Genomic DNA, 23,439 nt, shown 5'->3' on the forward strand with positions numbered 1-23,439 from the left:
GTAGCCTGATTTCAGATGTGTCCATGTAAACAGGATTATTAGAGAAATCGTGCTTCTTGCAAAGCATGTTTTTAAACAAGCTATTATATCTGTGGGAGTCTGATTAGTGAATAACGATACATTCTGTTCTCAGGGTGCAGTGTGTGAGATACACCTGAAGGGGGCGTGAGTCATGTACAGCAAACCTGTATCAGACAGGTCCAGTGACATACTGTATACCCCAAACCAGCCAGCCAATCACAAGCCCCAGGTGTATGCCACGCCACACGTAGTGACAAGGAGACAACTGAATGCTGAGCCCAGGGAGAGAGCAGTGGTGCCAGATGTACTTCCCACGGTCCTCTGGCAGGGCTGTGTCAGAAATGACAACCTATTCCCTACATACATACCTTTGACCAGAGCCATATGGACCCTGGTCAAAAGCAGTGCAATATATATGGACTAGGGTGTAATTTGGGAGGAATCCTCCTGTTCCAGTCCAGGACCACAGTTACATAGTACAGACCTGAACCTGATGAGGTGTTATACACTATACTGTCCAATAGTGGGATACAGATGAAATTGAATAAGAGTTTCCCTTTACATACATACACACACACACACCAAATGTTCCTTGTTTTACTATCCTTGTGAGGACTTCTGGAATCCAAAAGGATAGTGCAGTTAGACAACACGCCCACAATCCAGACAGACTTTGTGTGTGTGTTCCAACTAAAGATTCAACACACTACCTAACTAGCCAAATGACCAATGCAGAGGCTTGCCAAAACAATCCATGTGTATGAAGTATGTTTGCCATGTTAGCTCATCAGCAACACCTTTAAGTCCACCATTAGATCCAAAGCGTTGACTTGGCATCGATGGTCAAAGTGAAGGCATAGTGCGTGAATTTGAATTAGTGCAGACCATTAGTGAAAGCATGGACAAAACATTCTACATTATTTTATCAAGCTTCTCTTACATTGGTAAGCAATTCCAACTCCCGTGATTCCTTCCAGTACAGTATTATCCATTGCCCACATCCCACTCCCGATTACCAACAACAATGATAGCATCTCAGTCTAGTTATACAGTTGTACTATCGGAGAATGTGATGCATTAGCAAGACCCAGTGATTTGGTTTGTTATGACTATATAAACATGGCCATGCCTCAGTAGAGAAAGAGAGAGAGAGAAGAGATGGAGGGAGAGAGAGAGAAGAGATGGAGGGGGGAGAGAGAGAGAAAAACATGACAGAGCAGAAATAGAAAGATGGAGACATAAGCCAGCTCCCGATTGGCACAGCGTTCTAAGGCACTGCATCTCAGTGCAAGAGGCGTCACTACAGTCCCTGGTTCAAATCCAGGCTAAAATACATCTGGCCGTGATTGGGAGTCCCATAGGGAGGCGAACAATTGGCTTAACGTCGTCTCGGTTTGCCTGGGGTAGGCCGTCATTCTAAATAAGAATTTGTTCTTAACTGACTTGCCTAGTTAAATAAAGGTTAAATGAAAAAAATAAGTGATGCTCCATAGAAAACTAGTATGGCTCCCCCTGCTGGCTTAAGATTGAAATAACAAGGCTTTATTGCAGGCTCTTTGTGACTGGACTCTTTTCCAAGTAGAGGCTATTTTACATTTATACAAGTTATGCATGAGTGTCAAATATATTGGGGATGTAGAAGAATAGATGTACAATATGTCTGTACAGAGACAGTTGTAATGAGGTTTGTATTAGGGTTAAAGGTTGAGGTTAGGGAAAATAGGATTTTGAATGTGAATAAATGTTTTGGTCCCACCCTGGATAGTGTGTGTGTGTGTGTGTGTGTGTGTGTGTGTGTGTGTGTGTGTGTGTGTGTGTGTGTGTGTGTGTGTGTGTGTGTGTGTGTGTGTGTGTGTGTGTGTGTGTGTGTGTGTGTGTGTGTGTGTGTGTGTGTGTGTGTGTGTGTGTGTGTGTGTGTGTGTGTGTGTGTGTGTGTGTTAGGCATGCGATGCGTGTGTGTGTACAGAGCGTGCTTATTTGTCAGTGTGTATAAATAACTCATTTTAATGTGCTTTCTTTAGACCAAAGAGAGAGGCTGCCAGACACACCACTGGGCTGCAATTAGAGCTGATAGACTTACATGAACCTGCAATCACAGACCACAGGACACGTAGTGTAGAGTGCACAAGCTCACACACATAGACTAGGTCCAGGACGATACCAGTATCAGATACTCGTTAGTATCGAAAACAAAGCTGATTTAACTTGTTTAGGAAAGCAGCCCTAATGTTGGAAACATTATGTTGTCATCCAGTCACATGTATTTATTTTCCCAGCTAAGGGACACAGTATTTCACATATAGCAGGTTTTTAAAGGACCAAAGAGTTCAGTCTTCATCTGCTTTCATTTTTGCCATGGAAAAAAATACTGCAATACCAGTATCATCACAGCCATAACAGACACACACAAACACACTCAGACAGAGAGTAAATGAGCACGATATGCATACAGTATTTTCTTGGAGTGAGCACTATCCCGATCCTTTAGCCCAAACCAGGCATTTCACTGTAACAAACGACTGACTGAGCGCGTGCAGAACTACTTGACATACTCCAATGTGTTTCTGTAATCAGTGAGGGAGCTCTGATGGCACTTCCTGTCCTCACAGGAAATCCATCACTTTATGACTTCTCACCGTGGGGCGTGACAGACATGGCCCTGCTGGCCCCACACACACACAGCTACTGTTCACACACACACCCTCTCTTATTAATACCTTGACTTCTATTTCATATTCATGGCAGCAGGATATAGAAGTGAACACCTATAAGGACATAAGCTCATACTTGGTTAGCTTAGCCTGAGACTCGCTACCATAAAAGTCTCACAAGGCAGATATATGTCTGGAAGAGACTGATGCCAGATTCACACTATAGTGATGGGTGTAATATTAGATGTTTTACATGAACCTTTAACCAGCTTGGCTTGGCTATATAGCACCAATATGATGTGTAGATTTAGACCTTAGGATCTGCTCCCACATATAACCTTTTGTTCTTTCTTTATTGAATCCTGTCAGATCTCCAGATAAATCTGATGTTGAGGCAGAATCAGCCTTGGAGGGGCGATCAGGAGCGATTACGAGCAACGGAGTAGGGATCACAGAGGAGATGTGCACGGATTCTTCGCTTTATGATTATTATTCCTGGCATTCCAACAACCTCGCAGTCTCCCTTGTGTGGCTATTACTGAACGCTGTCTTTGGAACGGGGGGGGGGGGGGGGGCAGTGTATCAAATGGCCACAAAAAAATAAGAAGGAGAGTTTATAGGATGTGAGTGTGTATCAACACTGTGTTGTTTTCCTAGACAAGTTTTTTTTTAAGCAGAGTAATACCCCAAAACAAAGAAAAGGCCCATTTTATTGCTGACCAGAGAGAGAGGGGGACGGAACCCGGCCTCTCAAGTCCTCACCTTCCTCCCCCTCCCTGTCCTGTACTCATACTAAGCCATCCAGCGGAGAACACAGCTCAGAGTGGACCCCTTGCTTTGGCACTGAGGTGGTCACCTATAACTCACACCCCAGAACATTCCCTGACCCCTGCAGCTCAACCAATCACAGTAGCCTGAGGTCCTAAGGCCACCACAAGACAAATAGCAAAATGTTTCGGCCCTCGGCCAGTCACAATTTATGAACAGTAGTTAGCCTGGAGATTTATGGTATCGTAGCAACCTTACGACCCCACCAGTGTTAGGGAACCCCCCTCTGAGTGTGAGATGGTATATCCAGATGGTATATTCCTGTATGGAGATTCCACATCAGGGACAAGGGCCTCAGTATTCTACTGCCCTGTTAGTGGGGATATATATCACAGAGACTGAAGGGCAGAATAAAAATGAAATAACACTGTTATTCTTTGTTTTCTGTTGGAGGGGGAAAAGTAGGAGAGGGCCAGGGAGTCTAGGGACAGAGAGCGGCAGGGAGAAAGAGAAACAGAGAGAAAAAGAGGGAGAGAGAGCGAAAAAGGAGCAATAGAAAAAGAGCGAGAAAATGAGAGAAAGGGGAAAAAGAGAGAAAGAGGATGAAAGAGTGCAGAGGGAGAATGCCACAGGAGCGCTAGGTGGAGAGAGGAATGTGAGAGGTTGGAAATTACTTTCCAAGATCTGGGAATGGGATGGCTCTGTGTCCAGGGAGGATTCTAGGAAGGCTCAGGATTCAGGAAGGAATATCTAGGTCAAGTGACATCTCAACTATTCCCAAACGTACTACCATCTCACTAATGCGGGCATACACTACACAATTTTGTCTTCCCAGACAAATTCTAATGATCAGGGTGAAATTGAATAAACTTGCACTAGGATCAGTACGTCGGGACTCGGGTAGTTTGAGCTGGTCAAGGACTCAACAATGATGACTGTTCCGTTCTCCAGACCTCTGTCGGATGACCAGATCATTTGGTCGTGCATTTTGTAGTATGAGCAGTGCCACGACATGATTGAGCAAGGACTTCTGCCAATAGCCAATGAGCACCAAAACAATGATGGCAAAGAGGAGAGTAACAACAGAAAGCACTGTGTGGACCGAGGTGATGAGGACAGATTGGTGGAGCTGTAGAGAGAACACAGCTGACTTGTCAATATTAAAAAGGTTTATATAAACCTCAGATTTCCTCTGTAGAATAGAAAGTCCATATTATCCACGTCTGCCCACCATTTGCGGGTCCACATTCCACACCCGTCTCTTCTTTTATGTTTCTGCACACAATAATGTGCACACTAATAAAGCAGCTCGCCGTTTGCATCAAACATGTTTGCCTACGACAACCGAGAAAAGCATGGCGGGATCAACCAGGGAATCACTGTGTAATGTCCTGGGGTTGAGGATGGACGAAATGAAAGATTTGGGACAAGGAAAAAAAAAAAATCAGGAAATGTGAGCACGTTCAAGATCTTAGAAATTGTGTAGTGAATGCCCAGCATAAATGCCCACACAGACTGGACGATTCTAGTCTTATACCACGAATTTGCTGTCCCAGACAAAATTTCTACTTCGTGGGGAATTTCTTAGGTTGTAAACAATTGTTGGACGTCTTGGCTCATTCAGTTTGACGGGGTCTAGGTCTGCTGATTCAGTACCATTACTTATTTGCTCATTCAGTGTGACAGGGTCTAGGTCTGCCGATTCAGTACCACTACGTCTTGGCTCATTCAGTGTGACAGAGTCTAGGTCTGCTGATTCAGTACCATTACGTCTTGGCTCGTTCAGGGTCTAGGTCTGCTGATTCAATACCACTACGTCTTGGCTCATTCAGTGTGACAGGGTCTAGGTCTGCTGATTCAGTACCATTACTTATTTGCTCATTCAGTGTGACAGGGTCTAGGTCTGCTGATTCAATACCACTACGTCTTGGCTCATTCAGTGTGACAGGGTCTAGGTCTGCTGATTCAGTACCATTACGTCTTGGCTCATTCAGTGTGACAGGGTCTAGGTCTGCTGATTCAGTACCACTACGTCTTGGCTCATTCAGTGTGACAGGGTCTAGGTCTGCTGATTCAATACCACTACGTCTTGGCTCATTCAGTGTGACAGGGTCTAGGTCTGCTGATTCAGTACCACTACGTCTTGGCTCATTCAGTGTGCCAGGGTCTAGGTCTGCTGATTCAATACCACTACGTCTTGGCTCATTCAGTGTGACAGGGTCTAGGTCTGCTGATTCAATACCACTACGTCTTGGCTCATTCAGTGTGACAGGGTCTAGGTCTGCTGATTCAGTACCATTACGTCTTGGCTCATTCAGTGTGACAGGGTCTAGGTCTGCTGATTCAATACCACTACGTCTTGGCTCATTCAGTGTGACAGGGTCTAGGTCTGCTGATTCAATACCACTACGTCTTGGCTCATTCAGTGTGACAGGGTCTAGGTCTGCTGATTCAATACCACTACGTCTTGGCTCATTCAGTGTGACAGGGTCTAGGTCTGCTGATTCAGTACCATTACGTCTTGGCTTCAGTTCAGGGTCTAGGTCTGCTGATTCAATACCACTACGTCTTGGCTCATTCAGTGTGACAGGGTCTAGGTCTGCTGATTCAATACCACTACGTCTTGGCTCATTCAGTGTGACAGGGTCTAGGTCTGCTGATTCAATACCACTACGTCTTGGCTCATTCAGTGTGACAGGGCCTAGGTCTGCTGATTCAATACCACTACGTCTTGGCTCATTCAGTGTGACAGGGTCTAGGTCTGCTGATTCAATACCACTACGTCTTGGCTCATTCAGTGTGACAGGGTCTAGGTCTGCTGATTCAATACCACTACGTCTTGGCTCATTCAGTGTGACAGGGTCTAGGTCTGCTGATTCAGTACCATTACGTCTTGGCTCGTTCAGGGTCTAGGTCTGCTGATTCAATACCACTACGTCTTGGCTCATTCAGTGTGACAGGGTCTAGGTCTGCTGATTCAATACCACTACGTCTTGGCTCGTTCAGTGTGACAGGGTCTAGGTCTGCTGATTCAATACCACTACGTCTTGGCTCATTCAGTGTGACAGGGCCTAGGTCTGCTGATTCAATACCACTACGTCTTGGCTCATTCAGTGTGACAGGGTCTAGGTCTGCTGATTCAATACCACTACGTCTTGGCTCATTCAGTGTGACAGGGTCTAGGTCTGCTGATTCAATACCACTACGTCTTGGCTCGTTCAGTGTGACAGGGTCTAGGTCTGCTGATTCAATACCACAGTGACTTGGCTCATTCAGTGTGACAGGGCCTAGGTCTGCTGATTCAATACCACTAATGTTTGGCTCATTCAGTGTGACAGGGTCTAGGTCTGCTGATTCAATACCATTATTTGGCTAATAATCAGTGTGACAGGGCCTAGGTCTGCTGATTCAATACCATATAAAGTTTGGCTCGTTCAGTGTGACAGGGCCTAGGTCTGCTGATTCAATACCACTACGTCTTGGTTCGTTCAGTGTGACAGGGCCTAGGTCTGCTGATTCAGTACCACTACGTCTTGGCTCGTTCAGTTTGACACGGTGTAGGTATGCTGATTCAGTACCACTACGTCTTGGCTCGTTCAGTTTGACAAGGTCTAGGTCTGCTGATTCAGTACCACTACAGGCGGTCGTAGTCTCCGACAAAGATCTGCCAGTGTCAGAAGTGTAGCCTTTATCGTGAAGTATGGCTGGTGTTACAAGCTGATCCCAGTGACTAGCCAATAGGAACATGGCCAGCACTGAGTATGTCCACAATAATGTTTGTTGTGAATAGTCAGATGAATACAAGTTAGATTTAAACAGAGTATATGCTTTGCAAGAATAATTTCCCTAATAATCTTGTTTATTTGATTCTGATTGCAGAAATATAAAGTTTGAAGCCTGTGTGAAAACTACTAAGATTCATACTTTCAGTTTTTCTGAACTCACTTCACTTGTGCATAAGAGATTGCACTGGTGATGCGGACGCAGGTCAAATACACCACAGCAGCTGACGAATCTTCGTAAGCCGATCGCAGAACCTGACGCCAAAATTGAAGCAAATTGTACAATCTGGCCAGGTTGATATCTAATTTGTATTTGGTAACATGTGATGTAATAATGGTAAAAGACTGAATCTGACGTAGTGTGGGAAGGCATGAGACATAATATCCTACTATACTATATAGTCAAACACATACACACCTGAAAAACACAGCTTGAACCATATTAAACATTATAGGCATAGGCTCGCTGTATATTTCCAGTCTGGAAAAGCTGGGTAACAGGAGCTGTTCAGTTTGACTTCTACAAGGTCTGACTGGGCTTACCAAGCTGAGCTTGGTCAGGTGAGGTCTGAGCCTGTGGGTCAGGGTGGTGATAGGTAGAGTCCTGTTGTACTGTAGAACCTGTGTGGACAGGAGCAACAGAAGAGCCAGTTACAGCTCTGCTCTGTTAGCAGCCTTGATCCCATCTGCATCACCTCACCCAGCTAAACTCCAGACCATCCCTAACACACCACCCCTTCCTTCACTCCTCTCTCTAACCCACATACATCCACCACCCCTTCCTTCACTCCTCTCTCTAACCCACATACATCCACCACCCCTTCCTTCACTCCTCTCTCTAACCCACATACATCCACCACCCCTTCCTTCACTCCTCTCTCTAACCCACATACATCCACCACCCCTTCACTCCTCTCTCTAACCCACATACATCCACCACCCCTTCACTCCTCTCTCTAACCCACATACATCCACCACCCCTTCACTCCTCTCTCTAACCCACATACATCCACCACCCCTTCACTCCTCTCTCTAACCCACATACATCCACCACCCCTTCACTCCTCTCTCTAACCCACATACATCCACCTCCCCTTCACTCCTCTCTCTAACCCACATACATCCACCACCCCTTCACTCCACATCCACCACTCCACTGACTAAGCCACATCCACACTCCTTTACTCCACTCACTAAGCCACATCCACCACCCCTTCCTTTACTCCACTCACTAAGCCACATCCACCACCCCTTCACTCCACTCTCTAAGCCACATCCACCACCCCTTCACTCCACTCTAAGCCACATCCACCACCCCTTCACTCCACTCTAAGCCACACACAGAAGACCAGTGTGTTGTAGGGTAGAATGGCTACACTGGGCAGTGCCCCCAGTCCAACACCCTGGCACTATGGAATGGGTTGGCATCTAAGGTCTACCTTTTGAGGGAGATGGGGGAAGGAGAGATAGAGGGAGGAGAGATAGAGGGGAAAAGGGGAATGTTCAGGTGCATGTTCAGAAAACAAGCAGCGACTCAGTTAGCTCAAAACTGAGCCCACCTCTTCCACTCTCTACCTCACACAGGCTCCACTGTGTCCTGACTGGGCACATAAAAAACAAGTGAGAGAGAGAAAAAAAAGAGGTGATGAAAAAAATAGATGTTGACATTTTAGTAGTGAATAACAGGATGTGGGTCTAGGTCATAAATGGAACTGTTTTTTTCTGGAGTCTGCACACACACACACACACACACACGGTTTATTCAGACATAGGCTAGTCATTCATAGGGAGGAAGAAAAAACACTTGGACACCTCTACTAACGTCTGTCTGCAGCAAAGGTCAGTAGCAGTTGGGATTCCACTGCAAGTCAAGTGCATGCATAACTCATCCTTAATGGTGTTCTTTCATAATTGCAGTTATGAAGTCCACACACACACTGCAATTGGAATATTTAGGATTAATAAACATAGTCACTGGACAGTTTATTAGATACACCACCCCGTTCACAAAAATGGATCATTCCTACGGACAGTGTGTCATGTGGCCATGGCTTGTTATACACCGAGACTACAAAACATTAGCAACACCTTCCTAACATTGAGTTGCACCCCCCTTTTCCCCTCAGAACAGCCTCAATTCGTCAGGGCATGGACTACAAGGTGTGGAAAGCGTTCCACAGGGATGCTGACCCATGTTGATTCGAATGCTTCCCACGGTTGTGTCAAGTTGGCTGATGGACCATTCTTGATATAAAAACTGGAAAAAAAACTGTTGAGCGTGAAAACCTCAGCAGTGTTGTTGTTCTTGACACACTCAAACCGGTGCACCTGACATCACTACCACATCCCGTTCAAAGGCACTTCAATCTTTTGTCTTGCCCATTCACCCTCTGAATGGCACACATACACAATCCATGTCTCAATGGTCTCAAGGCATAAAATCCTTCTTTAACCCGTCTCCTCACCTGCATCTACACTGATTTAAGTGGATTTAACACGTGACGTCAATATGGGATCATAGCTGTCACCTGGTCAATCTGTCATGGAAAGTGTTCCTAATGTTTTACACTTAGACAGACAGGCATCCAATTACTGTTCGATTGAATGTTAGAATGGGCAAAACGAGTGACCTAAGTGACTGTGCGTGGTATGATCGTCAGTGCGATCCAGTAGCTCAGCAACAGCTGCCCTTCTGGGCCTTTCACAAATGACAGTGTTTAGGGTTTACTGAGAATAGTGCTACAAACAAACAACATCCAGTCCTGTTGAAGGAAAATGGCAAGAATCGTGCAAGCTAACAGGCAGGCCACATGCAGACAAATAAATGAGCAGTACAACAGTGGTGTGTAGACGGGCATTTCGGAACACACAACTTGTCAATCCTTGTCATGGATGGGCTACTGCAGCAGACGACCACACCGGGTTACACTCCTATCAGCTAAACAAGAAGTGGCTCCAGTGGGCAAGTGATCACCAACACTAGACAATTGAGGAGTGGAAAAACATCACCTGGAACATGACAGTGAGTTCAGTTTAGTCGAGAGGCCTGGTCAGACCCCAGACCTCAACCCTATGGAGCATCTTAAGGATGAGAAGGAACGGGCTGGTCAGACCCCAGACCTCAACCCTATGGAGCATCTTAAGGATGAGAAGGAACGGGCTGGTCAGTCCCGAGACCTCAACCCTATAGAGCATCTTAAGGATGAGAAGGAACGGGCTGGTCAGACCCCAGACCTCAACCCTATGGAGCATCTTAAGGATGAGAAGGAACGGGCTGGTCAGTCCCGAGACCTCAACCCTATAGAGCATCTTAAGGGTGAGAAGGAACGGCCTGGTCAGTCCCCAGACCTCAACCCTATAGAGCATCTTAAGGATGAGAAGGAACAGGCTGGTCAGACCCCAGACCTCAACCCTATAGAGCATCTTAAGGGTGAGAAGGAACGGCCTGGTCAGTCCCCAGACCTCAACCCTATAGAGCATCTTAAGGATGAGAAGGAACGGCCTGGTCAGTCCCCAGACCTCAACCCTATAGAGCATCTTCAGGATGAGAAGGAACGGGCTGGTCAGTCCCCAGACCTCAACCCTATAGAGCATCTAAAGGATGAGAAGGAACGGGCAGGTCAGTCCCCAGACCTTAACCCTATAGAGCATCTTAAGGATGAGAAGGAACGGGCAGGTCACAGCCTGAATGTACCGCCGTCCAATCTCCAGTAGCTGCGTGATGCCATCACATCAGCATGGACCAACATCCCTGTGGAACGTTTGAACCCTTTTCGAATTCACAGAATTCGGAATGTTCTGGAGGCAAAGGAGGGTTCAACCCGGTACTAGATGGGTGTACCTAGTAAACGGGCTTATTTATTTGACCTAGGCGTATTTGGTTGAGATTAGTAGACCTGCTCTCCCAGTCCCTTCAGACTGACCAGGTGTGGAGTATGTGTGCGGTAGGTAGGTATCCTCCCCTTGTTAAAATGGAGTGATGAGAATCCATAGCCATACTGGATGACCCCAGCCAAAAACAACAAACACAGAGGAGTGCTGACCTAGGAGGACTGGCATAGAGCACTGTGGAGCACCACACATTACAAGACAGATTATATTGCTGTGTGCTGGCTGACAAACTACACTCTCCCTGCAGAAAGATGACTGGCGCCTGTACAATACTAATAAACTAGGGATGGGGAAGAAGAAAACAATACAGTTACACGTCGGGATGGCTGAATATAAACAGTGTAGTTATTCGCTCCGCAAGGCAATCAAACAAGCGAAATGGCGGTACAGGGACAAGGTGGAGTCGCAATTCAATGGCTCAGACACAAGACTTGTGTGGCAGGGTCTACAGGACATCATGGACTACAAAAACGTCACGCTTCCAGACAAACGAAACACCTTCTTTGCTTTGAGGATAATACAGTGCCACTGTCGTGGATCGCTAACAAAGACTGAACCTCCCCCCTCCTTCTTAGTGGCTGACGTGAGTAAAACATTTAAACATGTTAACCCTCGCATGGCTGTTGGCCCAGACTGCATCCCAAGCCACGTCCTCAGAGCATGCACAGACCAGCTGGCTGGTGTTTACAGACATATTTAAAATCACTCCCTATCCCAGTCTGTTGTCCCCACATGCTTCAAGATGGCTACCATTGTTCCTGTACCCAAGAAGGCAAAGATAACTGAACTAAATGACTACTGCCCCGAAGCACTCACTTCTGGCATCATGAAGTGCTTTAAGAGACTAGTCAAGGATCATATCACTGCCACCTTACCGGCCACCCTAGACCCACTTCAGTTTGCATACCGCCCCAACAGGTCCACAGAAGTCCGCAATCGCCATCACACTGCACACTGCCCTAACCCATCTGGACAAAAATAATCCCTATAGAAGAATGCTGATCATTGACTACAGCTCGGCATTCAACACCATAGTACCCTCCAAGCTCATCATCAAGCTGGAGGCCCTAGGTCTCAACTAGAGGTCAACCGATTATGATTTTTCACCGCCGATACCGGTTATTGGAGGACCAAAAAAGCAGATACCGATTAATCTGACAATTTTTTTAAATTTGTAATAATGACAATTACAACAATACTGAATTAACACTTATTTTAACTTAATATAATACATCAATAATATCAATTTAGCCTCAAATAAATAATGAAACATGTTCAATTTGGTTTAAATAATGCAAAAACAAAGTGTTGGAGAAGAAAGTAATATGTGCCAATATGCAATATGTGCCATCTATGTGCCATGTAAAAATGTGTGCCATGTAAAAAAGCTAACGTTTAAATTCCTTGCTCAGAACATGAGAACATATGAAAGTTGGTGATTCCTTTCAACATGAGACTAATATTCCAAGGTAAGAGGTTTTAGGTTGTAGTTATTATAGTATTTATAGGACTATTTCTCTCTATACCATTTGTATTTAATATACCTTTGACTATTGGATGTTCTTATAGGCACTATGGTATTGCCAGTGTAACAGTATAGCTTCCGTCCCCCTGCTCGCCCCTACCTGGGCTCGAACCAGGAATACATCAACAACAGCCACAATCGAAGCAGCGTTACCCATCGCTCCACAAAAGCCGCGGCGGCCCTTGCAGCGCAAGGGGAATAACTACTCCAAATCTAAAAGCGAGTGATGTTTGAAACAGTATTAGCGCACACCCAGCTAACTAGCTAGCCATTTCACATTGGTTACACCAGCCATTAGGCTGATAGGCTTGAAGTCATAAACAGCGCTGTGCTTGCGAAGAGCTGCTGGCAAAACGCACAAAAGTGCTGTTTGAATGAATGATTACGGGCCTGCTGCTGCTCAGTCAGACTGCTCTATCAAATCAGACTTAATTATAACATAATAACACACAGAAATACGAGCCTTTGGTCATTAATATGAACGAATACGGAAACTATCATTTCGAAAACAAAACGTTTATTATTTCAGTGAAATACAGAACCGTTCTGTATTTTATCTAACGGGTGGCATCCCTAAGTCTAAATATTCTTGTTACATTGCACAAACTTCAATGCATGTCATAATTACATAACATTCTGGCAAATTAGTTCGCAATGAGCCAGGCAGCCCAAACTGTTGCATATACCCTGACTCTGCGTGCAATAAACGCAAGAGAAATTATACAATTTCACCTGGTTAATATTGCCTGCTAAACTCGATTAGTAGTTATGACTAGTGATTATGATTGATTGTTTATTATAAGATAAGTTTAATGCAAGCTAGCAATTTACCTTGGCTTCTACTGCATACGCGTTATAGGCATGCTACTCGTGGAGTGCAATGGTTAGAGCGTTGGACTAGTTAACTGTGCGGTTGCAAGATTGAAACTCCTGAGGTGACAAGGTAAACATCTGTCGTTCTGCCCCTGAACAAGGCAGTTAACCCACAGTTCCTAGGCAGTCATTGAAAATAATATTGTGTTCTTAACTGACTTGCCTAGTTAAATAAAAAGGTATTTAAAAATAATAATAATAATCATCAGAAATCGGCACCCAAAAATACCGATTTCCGATTGTTATGAAAATTTGAAAATCGGCCATTCCAATTAATCGGTCGACCTCTAGTCTCAACCCCTCCCTGTGCAACTGGGTCCTTGACTTTCTGAGGGGCCGCCCCCCAGGTGGTGAAGGTAGGAGACAACATCTCCACTTCACTGACCTTCAACACTGGGGCCCCACAAGGGTGTGTGCTCAGCCCTCTCCTGTACTCCCTGTTCACCGATGACTGCGGTCATGCACGCCTCCAACTCAATTGTCATGTTTGGAGACGACACAACAGTAGTGGGCTTGATCACCACCAACAACAAGACAGCCTACAGGGAGGAGGTGAGGGCACTCAGAGTGTGGTGTCAGGAAAACAACCTCTCACTCAATGTCAACAAAAGGAGATGATTGTAGACTTCAGGAAACAGCAGAGGGAGCACCCCCCTATCCACATCGAAGGGACAGCAGTGGAGAAGGTGGAAAGTTTTTGTTTTTTTTTGTTCCTGGGTGTACACATCACAGACAAACTGAAACAGTCCACCCACACAGACAATGTGGTGAAGGCGGCACAACAGCGCACCAAAACTGCAGTATTACATATAGTCATGTGAATCGCAATACATTTTGGCAAATAAGTATTGTGATAATATCGTATTCTTAGGTCCTTGACTATTCCGCCCCCTAAAATAAACCTTCTCTCTCTCTCTCTGTGAGTGTTAGGGCTGGGCGATATATAGAATTAATTTGATTAATTCTAATTCATGTATTTGCATGATACACCAAATACCTGTATCGCAGAATCAAGTTTTTTTTGTATTTTTCATTTTATGAGCATTTTTGTCTCGTCGCTTGGCAGTGTATCAAATAGTTGTTCTTCCCACTGTATGTTAATAGGGGCTATTTTGAGCACTTTTATGGGATGCTTGCTTGTTTTCATTGCTTTACTGGGAAGCGTAGCAGAAGTAGATATTCTCATGTTATTTAAGTTAGTGCAGGGTGAGTTGCACACAGTGGACAACCTCCTACGGCACACGCCTCAGTGCTGAAAACATATCTGGTTCATAGGAACATGATTGCTGCATACAATAGTTGTAGGATCAGCAGAGTCATTCAGGGTAGTCAGAGGGACATAGGTTACTTACATTGTGTCTACCAATGCCCCTGGTATAATGTACATTTGCTGAAGCATTATTTATTTTTAAAAATATTTTATGTTTGCATTTTCCAATTAAGAACATTCAAAACAAAATGAAAAGATATTAGACAACGATAGGACAAAGTGACAGTAACAGACAGTTACAAAAAAATAATAATAATAATTATATAAACAAACATACAATAAGAAAAACAATAATAATGAGACATTGGATCACCTTTGCTGAAGCAACACAATGGTAGGCATTCAATGAGCTGGGCTTGGGTCATTGATAAGTCATTGTCTCAACGCAGCCGGTCTCAACAGTTTCAACTGTTCAGAGCTGCCCTTCATAATGTCATTAAAACCCACATGGACTACGATAGAATCGATGTCCATGCCCTGGCGTAGGACATTCTGGAGCAGCTTAGTAATGTAATTATGCTAGTTAGCTAGCTAGCTAAGTCAAGGTTGAGGGGGTGTGAGAGAAACATCTGCCTGAGCTCAGCCATCCATACAGACGTGCGTGCAATTACTAACTGGGAAAATGTTGATGCTGTGAAAAAAAAAAAACATGACGTCACAATCAGAACGATTGGGTAGTATTTCACGCTGAAAATATTTTTACATTACACTGTGAACCTTCCCATTTGCACCAGAGATGTGTATATAATGACGAGATGCTCATGTCTCCGCCCTAACAATGGAAGTCGTCCCAAAGGCAGGAATGCAGGCGACAAGCTTAGGTTGAAAATAAGCCCATAGAAATGCATTGGGCTCATTTTGGATGGAAACCTCTCACTTGGTCACTTTCAAGCCCCTCCCCCTAAAACTCACAACAACGAAGATGAGATTACTTCTTCCTCTCTGAGGTTTAGTCCAACAGAATCTGTCATATGGACACCGAAACACATGGAGACATTAGTTTACTATAAAAGAAGAAAAGTTAACCTTTCAAACCATACCCTGTTTGTTTCAACTACTCACAATTCAAACAGAGTTGACGCGACTAAAACATATATAGCAATGAACATTCATTCTGGAAAATAATGCCATGTTTGTCGCGCGCGCGCATTATTCTACCGCCTATCGCTACCAGCATTTTGGTCAAATAAAGATTGTTATAGTAGCTGTTTGGATGACTGTGTTTTATAAATGTTTAATAAGCATAAAACAATTATAAGGAATTGGCCATTCGTTTTCATTCTGAGAAATAAAGGTAGGCAACTTGATTTCAACATCTGAACAAAGTGGACAGGCTAGCATGCTGTTCAAACAGTTGGAGACAGACAGAAGGTTGTGCTCATAACAACACAGCTGTTTCACCTTCTTATCTGAATTCAGAGCTTGTGAGATTATTCCTAGATCCAAGTTGCCAAACTTGAAATATAAATATTAGCTGGCTACACACTAGCACGTGGGCTTGTGCTGGAGAGATTGTTTAAGACCGGTGTTGATTTTCTATCACGCCTGCTACATTATTAGTGAATGTGCATTATGAATGGTTCTGGTTAAATTTGTAAACAAAAAGTGCATTTTTATAGACAGACATGAAAACCAGAATAAGTGATTATTGCAAAAACAAAAATGCAGATACAACTATTTTGTCAAATCATATAATTATTAGTGGGTCTTATGGAAGTGGAAGGCATACAGTTGAAGTCTGAAGTTTACATACACTTTTGTTGGAGTCATTAAAACTCATTTTTCAAACACTGCACAAATTTCTTGTCACCAAACTATACTTTTGGCAAGTCGGTTAGGACATCTATGTGCATGACACAAGTCATTTTTCCAACAATTGTTTTAGAGGCAGATTATTTCACTGTATAACAATTCCAGTTGGTCAGAAGTTTACATACACTAAGTTGACTGTGCCTTGAAACAGCTTGGAAAATTCCAGAAAATGAAGTCATGGCTTAAGAACCTTCTGACAGGCTAATTTACATAATTTGAGTCAATTGACATAATTTAAGTCAATTGGAGGCGTACCTGTGGATGTATTTCAAGGTCTACCTTCAAACTCAGTGCCTCTTTGCTTGACATTATGGGAATCAGCCAAGAGGTCAGAAAAAAAACTGTAGACCTCCACAAGTCTGGTTCATCCTTGGGAGCAGCTTCCAAACGCCTGAAGGTACCACGTTCATCTGTACAAACAATAGTACGCAAGTATAAACACCATGGGACCACGCAGCCGCCATACCTCTCAGGAAGAAGAGGCGTTCTGTCTCCTAGAGATTAACGTACTTTGGTGCAAAAAGTGCAAATCAATCCCAGAACAACAGCAAAGGACCTTGTGAAGATGCTGTAGGAAACAGGGACAAAAGTCTCTATATCCACAGTAAAACAAGTCCTATATAGACATAACCTGAAAGGCCGCTCAGCAAGGAAGAAGCCACTGCTTCAAAAGTGCCATAAAAAAGCCAGACTACGGTTTGCAACTGCACATGGGGACAAAGATCAAAATGTCACCTGGTTTGATGAAACAAAAATAGAACTGTTTGGCCATAATGACCACCGTTATGATTGGTGGAAAAGGGGGAGGCTTGCAAGCCGAAGAACACCATCCCGACCGTGAAGCAGGGGGGTGGCAGTTTCATGTTGTGGGGGTGCTTTGCTGCAGGAGGGACTGGTGCACTTCACAAAATAGATGGCATCACGAGACAGGAAAATTGTGGATATATTGAAGCAACATCTCAAGATATCAGTCAGGAAGTTTAAGCTTGGTCGCAAATGGGTCTTCCAAATGGACAATGACCCCAAGCATACTTCCAAAGTTGTGGCAAAATGTCTTAAGGACAACAAAGTCAAGGTATTGGAATGGCCATCACAAAGCCCTGACCTCAATCCTCTAAAAGCCTCCTTGCTCGCACACATTTTTTCATTTCTGCCCACAAATCTTCTATAGGATTGAGGTCAGGGCATTTTATTCATCTTGATGATGACATCTATTTTGTGAAGTGCACCAGTCCCTCCTGCAGCAAAGCACCCCCACAAAATTATGCTGCCACCCCGTGCTTCACGGTTGGGATGGTGTTCTTCGGCTTGCAAGCCTCTCCCTTTTTCCTCCAGATATAACAATGGTCATGACAATGGTCATTTACTTTTAGCACCAAAGTAAATTCATCTCTAGGAGACCGAATGCATATCCCTCCTGAGCGGTATGAAGGCTGCGTGGTCCCATGGTGTTTATACTTGCGTACTATTGTTTGTACAGATGAACATGGTACCTTCAGGCGTTTGGAAATTGTTCCCAAGGATAAACCAGACCCATGGAGGTCTACAATTTTTTTCTGAGGTCTTGATTTTCCCATGATGTCAAGCAAAGAGGCACAGAGTTTGAAGTTAGGCCTTGAAATACATCCACAGGTACACCTCCAATTGACTCAAATGATGTCAATTAGCCTATCAGAAGCTTCTAAAGCCATGACATAATTTGAAGGAATGTTCCAAGCTGTTTAAAAGGCACAGTCAACTTAGTGTATGTAGTCTTCTGACCCACTGGAATTGTGATACAGTGAATTATAAGTGAAATAATCTGTCTTTAAACAATTGTTGGAGAAATGACTTGTGTCGTGCACAAAGTAGATGTCCTAACAGACTTGCCAAAACTATAGTTTGTTAACAAGAAATTTGTGGAGTGGTTGAAAAATGAGTTTTAATGACTCCAACCTAAGTGTATGTAAACTTCCAACTTCAACTGTATATGTATGTATGTATGTATGTATGTATGTATGTATGTATGTATGTATGTATGTATGTATGTATGTATGTATGAATGTATATATTTATTTATTTATTATCCCAGCCCCCATCCCCGCAGGAGGCCTTTTGGTAGGTCGTCATTGTAAATAAGAATTTGTTCTTAACTGAGTTGCCTAGTTAAATGAAGTCTAAATTAACATTTAAAAATATTATTACACATCATCTTTTAACTAAATGCAATATTTTAGCTTCCAAAATGTAAGCAGGTATATCGAGCTTCCCAATAAGATGATCTGACGGTATGGCTTGTCCTGCACTTTGTAGAAACCCAAAGTCCATTGAGTGAATATTGGAAAAAGATCTTAGTTTCTTTCTAAACAGAACGATGTGAATGCTAAGAGGATTCTAACCATAAAATAGGTGAAGTGAACTGGCAAAATATTCTTCATTCAAAGGCAAGGGCAATGTGAATACAAAGACAACCGAGTTCTTTTGCTTTGTTTTTACCCCAGAGCTCCCTTTAAAGAGGACAGAGATCGGTTATTTTAAAAGAGGACTATGTGAAAACACCCTAACAGAGCAGTGGTACCGGTCAAACCAGTTTGTAATAATGCACTACACTGGCCCTCCCAGCCCTTAGTTTCATTCATGTGTGAGCCACATCCAAGAACCATCACAAAGACAAAGGAGAGTAAACAAAGCAAACAGGACGTTGTTGCGTGTCTGGTAGATATTTCTCAATCAACCAGGACTTGACTGACTGGCTTGTAATTATATAGGCCAGTGGCTCTCAAACCTCTCATTGGGGACACCCAGCCATTCCATGTATAGTATTTGATCTATTCCAGAGCCAGCACAACTGATTAAACTTGTCAACTAATCATCAAGCCCTTGACTAGGTGACTCAGGTGAGCTAGTTCAGGGCTGCAACAAAATGGTGAAATGTGTGGAGGTCCCCGAGGAGAGGTTTAAGAGCCACTGGCCATGTTAAACCTAGATCAGGGGACCACAATACATTATTTGTTGTAGCCCTAAACTGGCACACCGAACTCAATTAGTAATGGGCTTGATGATAAGCCTAGTTGACTTATTGAATCAGGGGTGCCAGTTTAGTAATATATATAATAATAATAATAATATATGTTTTTATCCAAAGCGACTTACAACAAACAGGCGTTACAAGCGCCATGTGAGCATGTCTGGTGTCATTGCCATAGCCTGGCATTAACCTTTAACGTCACATCAGACCAGACCTGTCAAACTGTTACCTAGCCCAGGTATAGACCTTGATAAAGGAGGCACGTGCTGCTAAACAAGTACAGTCAGTTCAGCGTGAATGAACTTCAATTCATGTACAATGGTATAGGCCTACCCTGAGACGGTAATCCTCTACACAGTATGTGTACAGTATGCCGTCGAACTTTGTGGGGCAAACTGCTACCATTTATGAAGTTAGACTCGTCTTGAATCCAGTCTGGCTGGCTCCCTACAAGGGTGTGACACCACTGTTCAGTGACGTGTATAGAATTAGGCCTATAGAAGACAGGCAGGTACACCCGTCATACACTCTTCTTCAGTGTACTTAGTCCTCTGATAGAAGAGAGGGTGGGGTTTTTGCTCCCCTGCTCTGGGGACACTCTGGACTTTGGACACACATCGGGCAGGGCAAGAAGGAGCGACATCAGGGGCAGCAGAGCTGATATTTCCCTATCACTCCCTCCTTTCTCCCTCCCTCTCTTTCCTCAGAACTAACAGGATCTCGATGTGTCACTTCATCTTATCCGCTGGCTAAGTCAGGGGACACTAGATCTTTGGGTTGACACTCAGCCCAGCAGTATCCTATTTGATAGCAAACACAGACTGATTTAGTTCCTGCTGTGATGTGGCAAACAAATCAGATCCTTCACCATTTTGTAGTGGATCCTTCTCCCAGCCAGTCAACATGGTGCCTCCAGCTCATGTGAGGCGGCTATAAGCATACTGTCTAAAAAATAAAAATTTACTTTCTACAACTACACTTCAGAATGACTAAAAACATGTATCCAGTGTCTTATCAAGTCATGTGGGCTGAGCATCTGAGATGCAAGAAACATTGATAACAAATGCATAAATTGAGTAATCATTACCTGCATCATTATCATCACCATCATAGATTCTATTCACGAACCTTTCAGTAAATTCAAACTAACACCGGTGGTACTGGTAGCTTATATTATAACATCCTTGAAACATGCAGGGCTAAGGAGGCTGTTAGCCCTGGGCTAAGTCAAGTGCAGAGTATGAAAGCAGCTAAGTGCTAGCCTATATCACACTAGATTCTCTATACGTAGGGCATGTGTATCAGTGTCAATTATGAAAGTAAAATTAGACCAGCAATGAATAGTCATGGATCCGGGTGAAGCGTGTCTGTCCGGGGGAATATTCTCTTTCGACTTCCTGGTTTGACGCCCTGCTTTACCTCTGTATCATGACTGTGCATAATGTATCAGGTGCACTGGCGCACCACAGCTGGTAACTAAAATAATTATATTTATTCATAAGAATGCATCGTTCGTGTGGGAAACTTATGTAACCAGCTGTGGTGTGCACATATGAATGTAAAGTTAGACGAGTGAGATAACTATGCTCCATCCATCGCTCTCCTCACAATACCACTGTCTATTAGTCAAATCATACCAATGTCTATCGAACAGTACGCAGGCTACTGCAAAACAAGCATAATAGCTACAGCTGGTATTTATTATTATTTATCTAATGTTATAAGTGTTCATATAAGCACCCTGTCCCTGTCCATACATCCTCTTTCCATTCATATCCGGAGACTGCGTTTACCTGTCCAGTGATGCCCGTGATAACAGCGACCTTCCTTGGCTTTTTCAGCTCTCCGTTCGCCCCGGTGCTGGTAGACGGTTCCGTGCATTGGGCCATTTTTGCGCGTAGTGTTTCAAAGTATCAAACCTACTGACTTGCTGTTCTGATGAGCAGTTGTACGGTAGACACTACAAGCACAGGAACGTCTGTAACTACAACATGTGACGTACCAGGAAGTGCTTGCAGGACAGCCAATCGACAGATGGCAAGTAGATTCGGAGCAGAGGAATCTTCAGGCTGAAGAGAAGATATTATTCGGTCTGGGGTTTCCCGTGCTTACTTTGGACAGCGCCGACTAGCTACAGTAGTCCAACATGAACACTGACGATTGCATAAAGCTGGGATCAGTCGCGGGCCGATTTTTTTCTTGGGTAGATGGTCAGTGGCCCGGAAGATAATTACAAATAATTTGTAGACTAAAAATGTACTGTAAGAAGCCCAAACAGATATATTTGATTAAAACATAATAATTTCAAACCTTGCTTACATTTGTTTATGATCATAGTACACGGTCTAACGTATGTGGACACCTGCTGGTCCAACATCTCATTCCAAAATAATGGGCATTAATATGGAGTTGGTCCCCCATTGGCTGCTATAACAGCCTCCACTCTTCTTTCCACTACTAGATGTTGGAACATTGCTGCGGGGACCTGCTTCCATTTAGCCACAAGAACATTACTGAGGTTGAGCACTGATGTTGGGCGATTAGGCTGGCTCCGCAGCCTGCGCTCTAATTCATCACAAATGTTTTCTATTGGGTTAAGGTCAGGGATTTGTGCAGGTCAGTCAAGTTTTTCCACACCAATCTCAACAAACCATTTCTGTAGGGACCTAGCTTTGTGCATGCTGAAACAGGAAAGGGCCTTCCCCAAAATGTTGCCACAAAGTTGGAAATACAGAATTGCCTAGAATGTTAAGTTTTCCCTTCACTGGAACTAAGGGGCCTAGCCCAAACCATGAAAAACAGCCCAGACCATTATTCCTCCTCCACCAAACTGTACAGTTGGCACTATGCATTGGGGCATGTAGCATTCTCCTGGCATCCACCAAACCCAGATTCGTCCGTTGGACTGCCAGATGGTGAAGCGTGATTCATCAGTCCAGAGAACTTGTTTCCACTTCTTCAGAGTCCAATGGCATTACACCACTCCAGCCAATGCTTGGAATTGCACATGGTGATTTTAGGCTTGTGTGTGGCTGCTTAGCCATGGAAAACAATTTCATGAAGCTCCCAACTAACAGTTATTGTGCTGATGTTTCTTCCAGAGGCAGTTTGGAACTCGGTAGTTCGATGCACTTATTGATGAAGCAGATAACTGAGGTGGCATACTCCTCAATGCCATTGGATGAATCCCGGAACATATTCCAGTCTGTGCTGCAAAACAGTCCTGTAGTGTAGCGCCAGTGTCATCTGACCACTTCCGCATTGAGCGAGTCACTGGAACTTCCTTCTTGAGTGTTTGCTTTTAAGCAGGAATCAGGAGGATATAATTATGGTCAGATTTGCCAAAATGGAGGGCAAGGGAGAGCTTTGTATGTGTCTCTGTGTGTGGAGTAAAGGTGGTCTAGATTTTTTCCCCCTGGTTGCACATGTGACATGCTGGTAAAAATGAGATAAAACTGATTTAAATTTGCCTGCATTAAATCCCCGGCCACTAGGAGCACTGCTTCTGGATGAGCATTTTCTTGTTTGCTTATGGCCTTATAGAGTTGGTTGAGTGCGGTCTTAGTGCCAGCATTGGTCTGTGGTGGTGAATAGATGGCTACAAATAATATAGATGAGAACTCTCTTGGTAGATAGTGTGGTCTACAACTTATCATAAGGTACTCTACCTTAAGCGAGCAATACCTCGAGACTTATTTAAAATTAGACATCGCGCACCTGCTGTTAATGGACACACAACCCACCCCTCGTCTTACTAGACGTAGCTTCTTCTCTGTCCTGCCGATGCATGGAAAATCCAGTCACCTCCATATTATCTGTGTCGTCGGTCAGCCACAACT

The 23,439-nt window shown here is 43.9% G+C and overlaps 1 protein-coding gene across 2 annotated transcripts in view; it reads right to left on the bottom strand.

Annotated features, from left to right (window-relative positions):
• The window catches only part of LOC124017968 (GDP-mannose 4,6 dehydratase-like), a 104,428-nt gene extending 82,813 nt beyond the window's left edge, over nucleotides 1-21,615 (bottom strand). For both annotated transcript variants that reach the window (XM_046333214.1, XM_046333213.1), the window contains exon 1: nucleotides 21,394-21,615. In XM_046333214.1, the coding sequence (XP_046189170.1) occupies nucleotides 21,394-21,489 (96 nt within the window). In that variant the 5' untranslated portion in view covers nucleotides 21,490-21,615. The remainder of the gene's footprint in view (nucleotides 1-21,393) is intronic.
• Nucleotides 21,616-23,439: the final 1,824 nt, after the last annotated feature.

Source organism: Oncorhynchus gorbuscha, unplaced genomic scaffold (genome assembly GCF_021184085.1).
Source record: "Oncorhynchus gorbuscha isolate QuinsamMale2020 ecotype Even-year unplaced genomic scaffold, OgorEven_v1.0 Un_scaffold_36:::fragment_2:::debris, whole genome shotgun sequence".
NCBI lineage: Eukaryota > Metazoa > Chordata > Actinopteri > Salmoniformes > Salmonidae > Oncorhynchus > Oncorhynchus gorbuscha.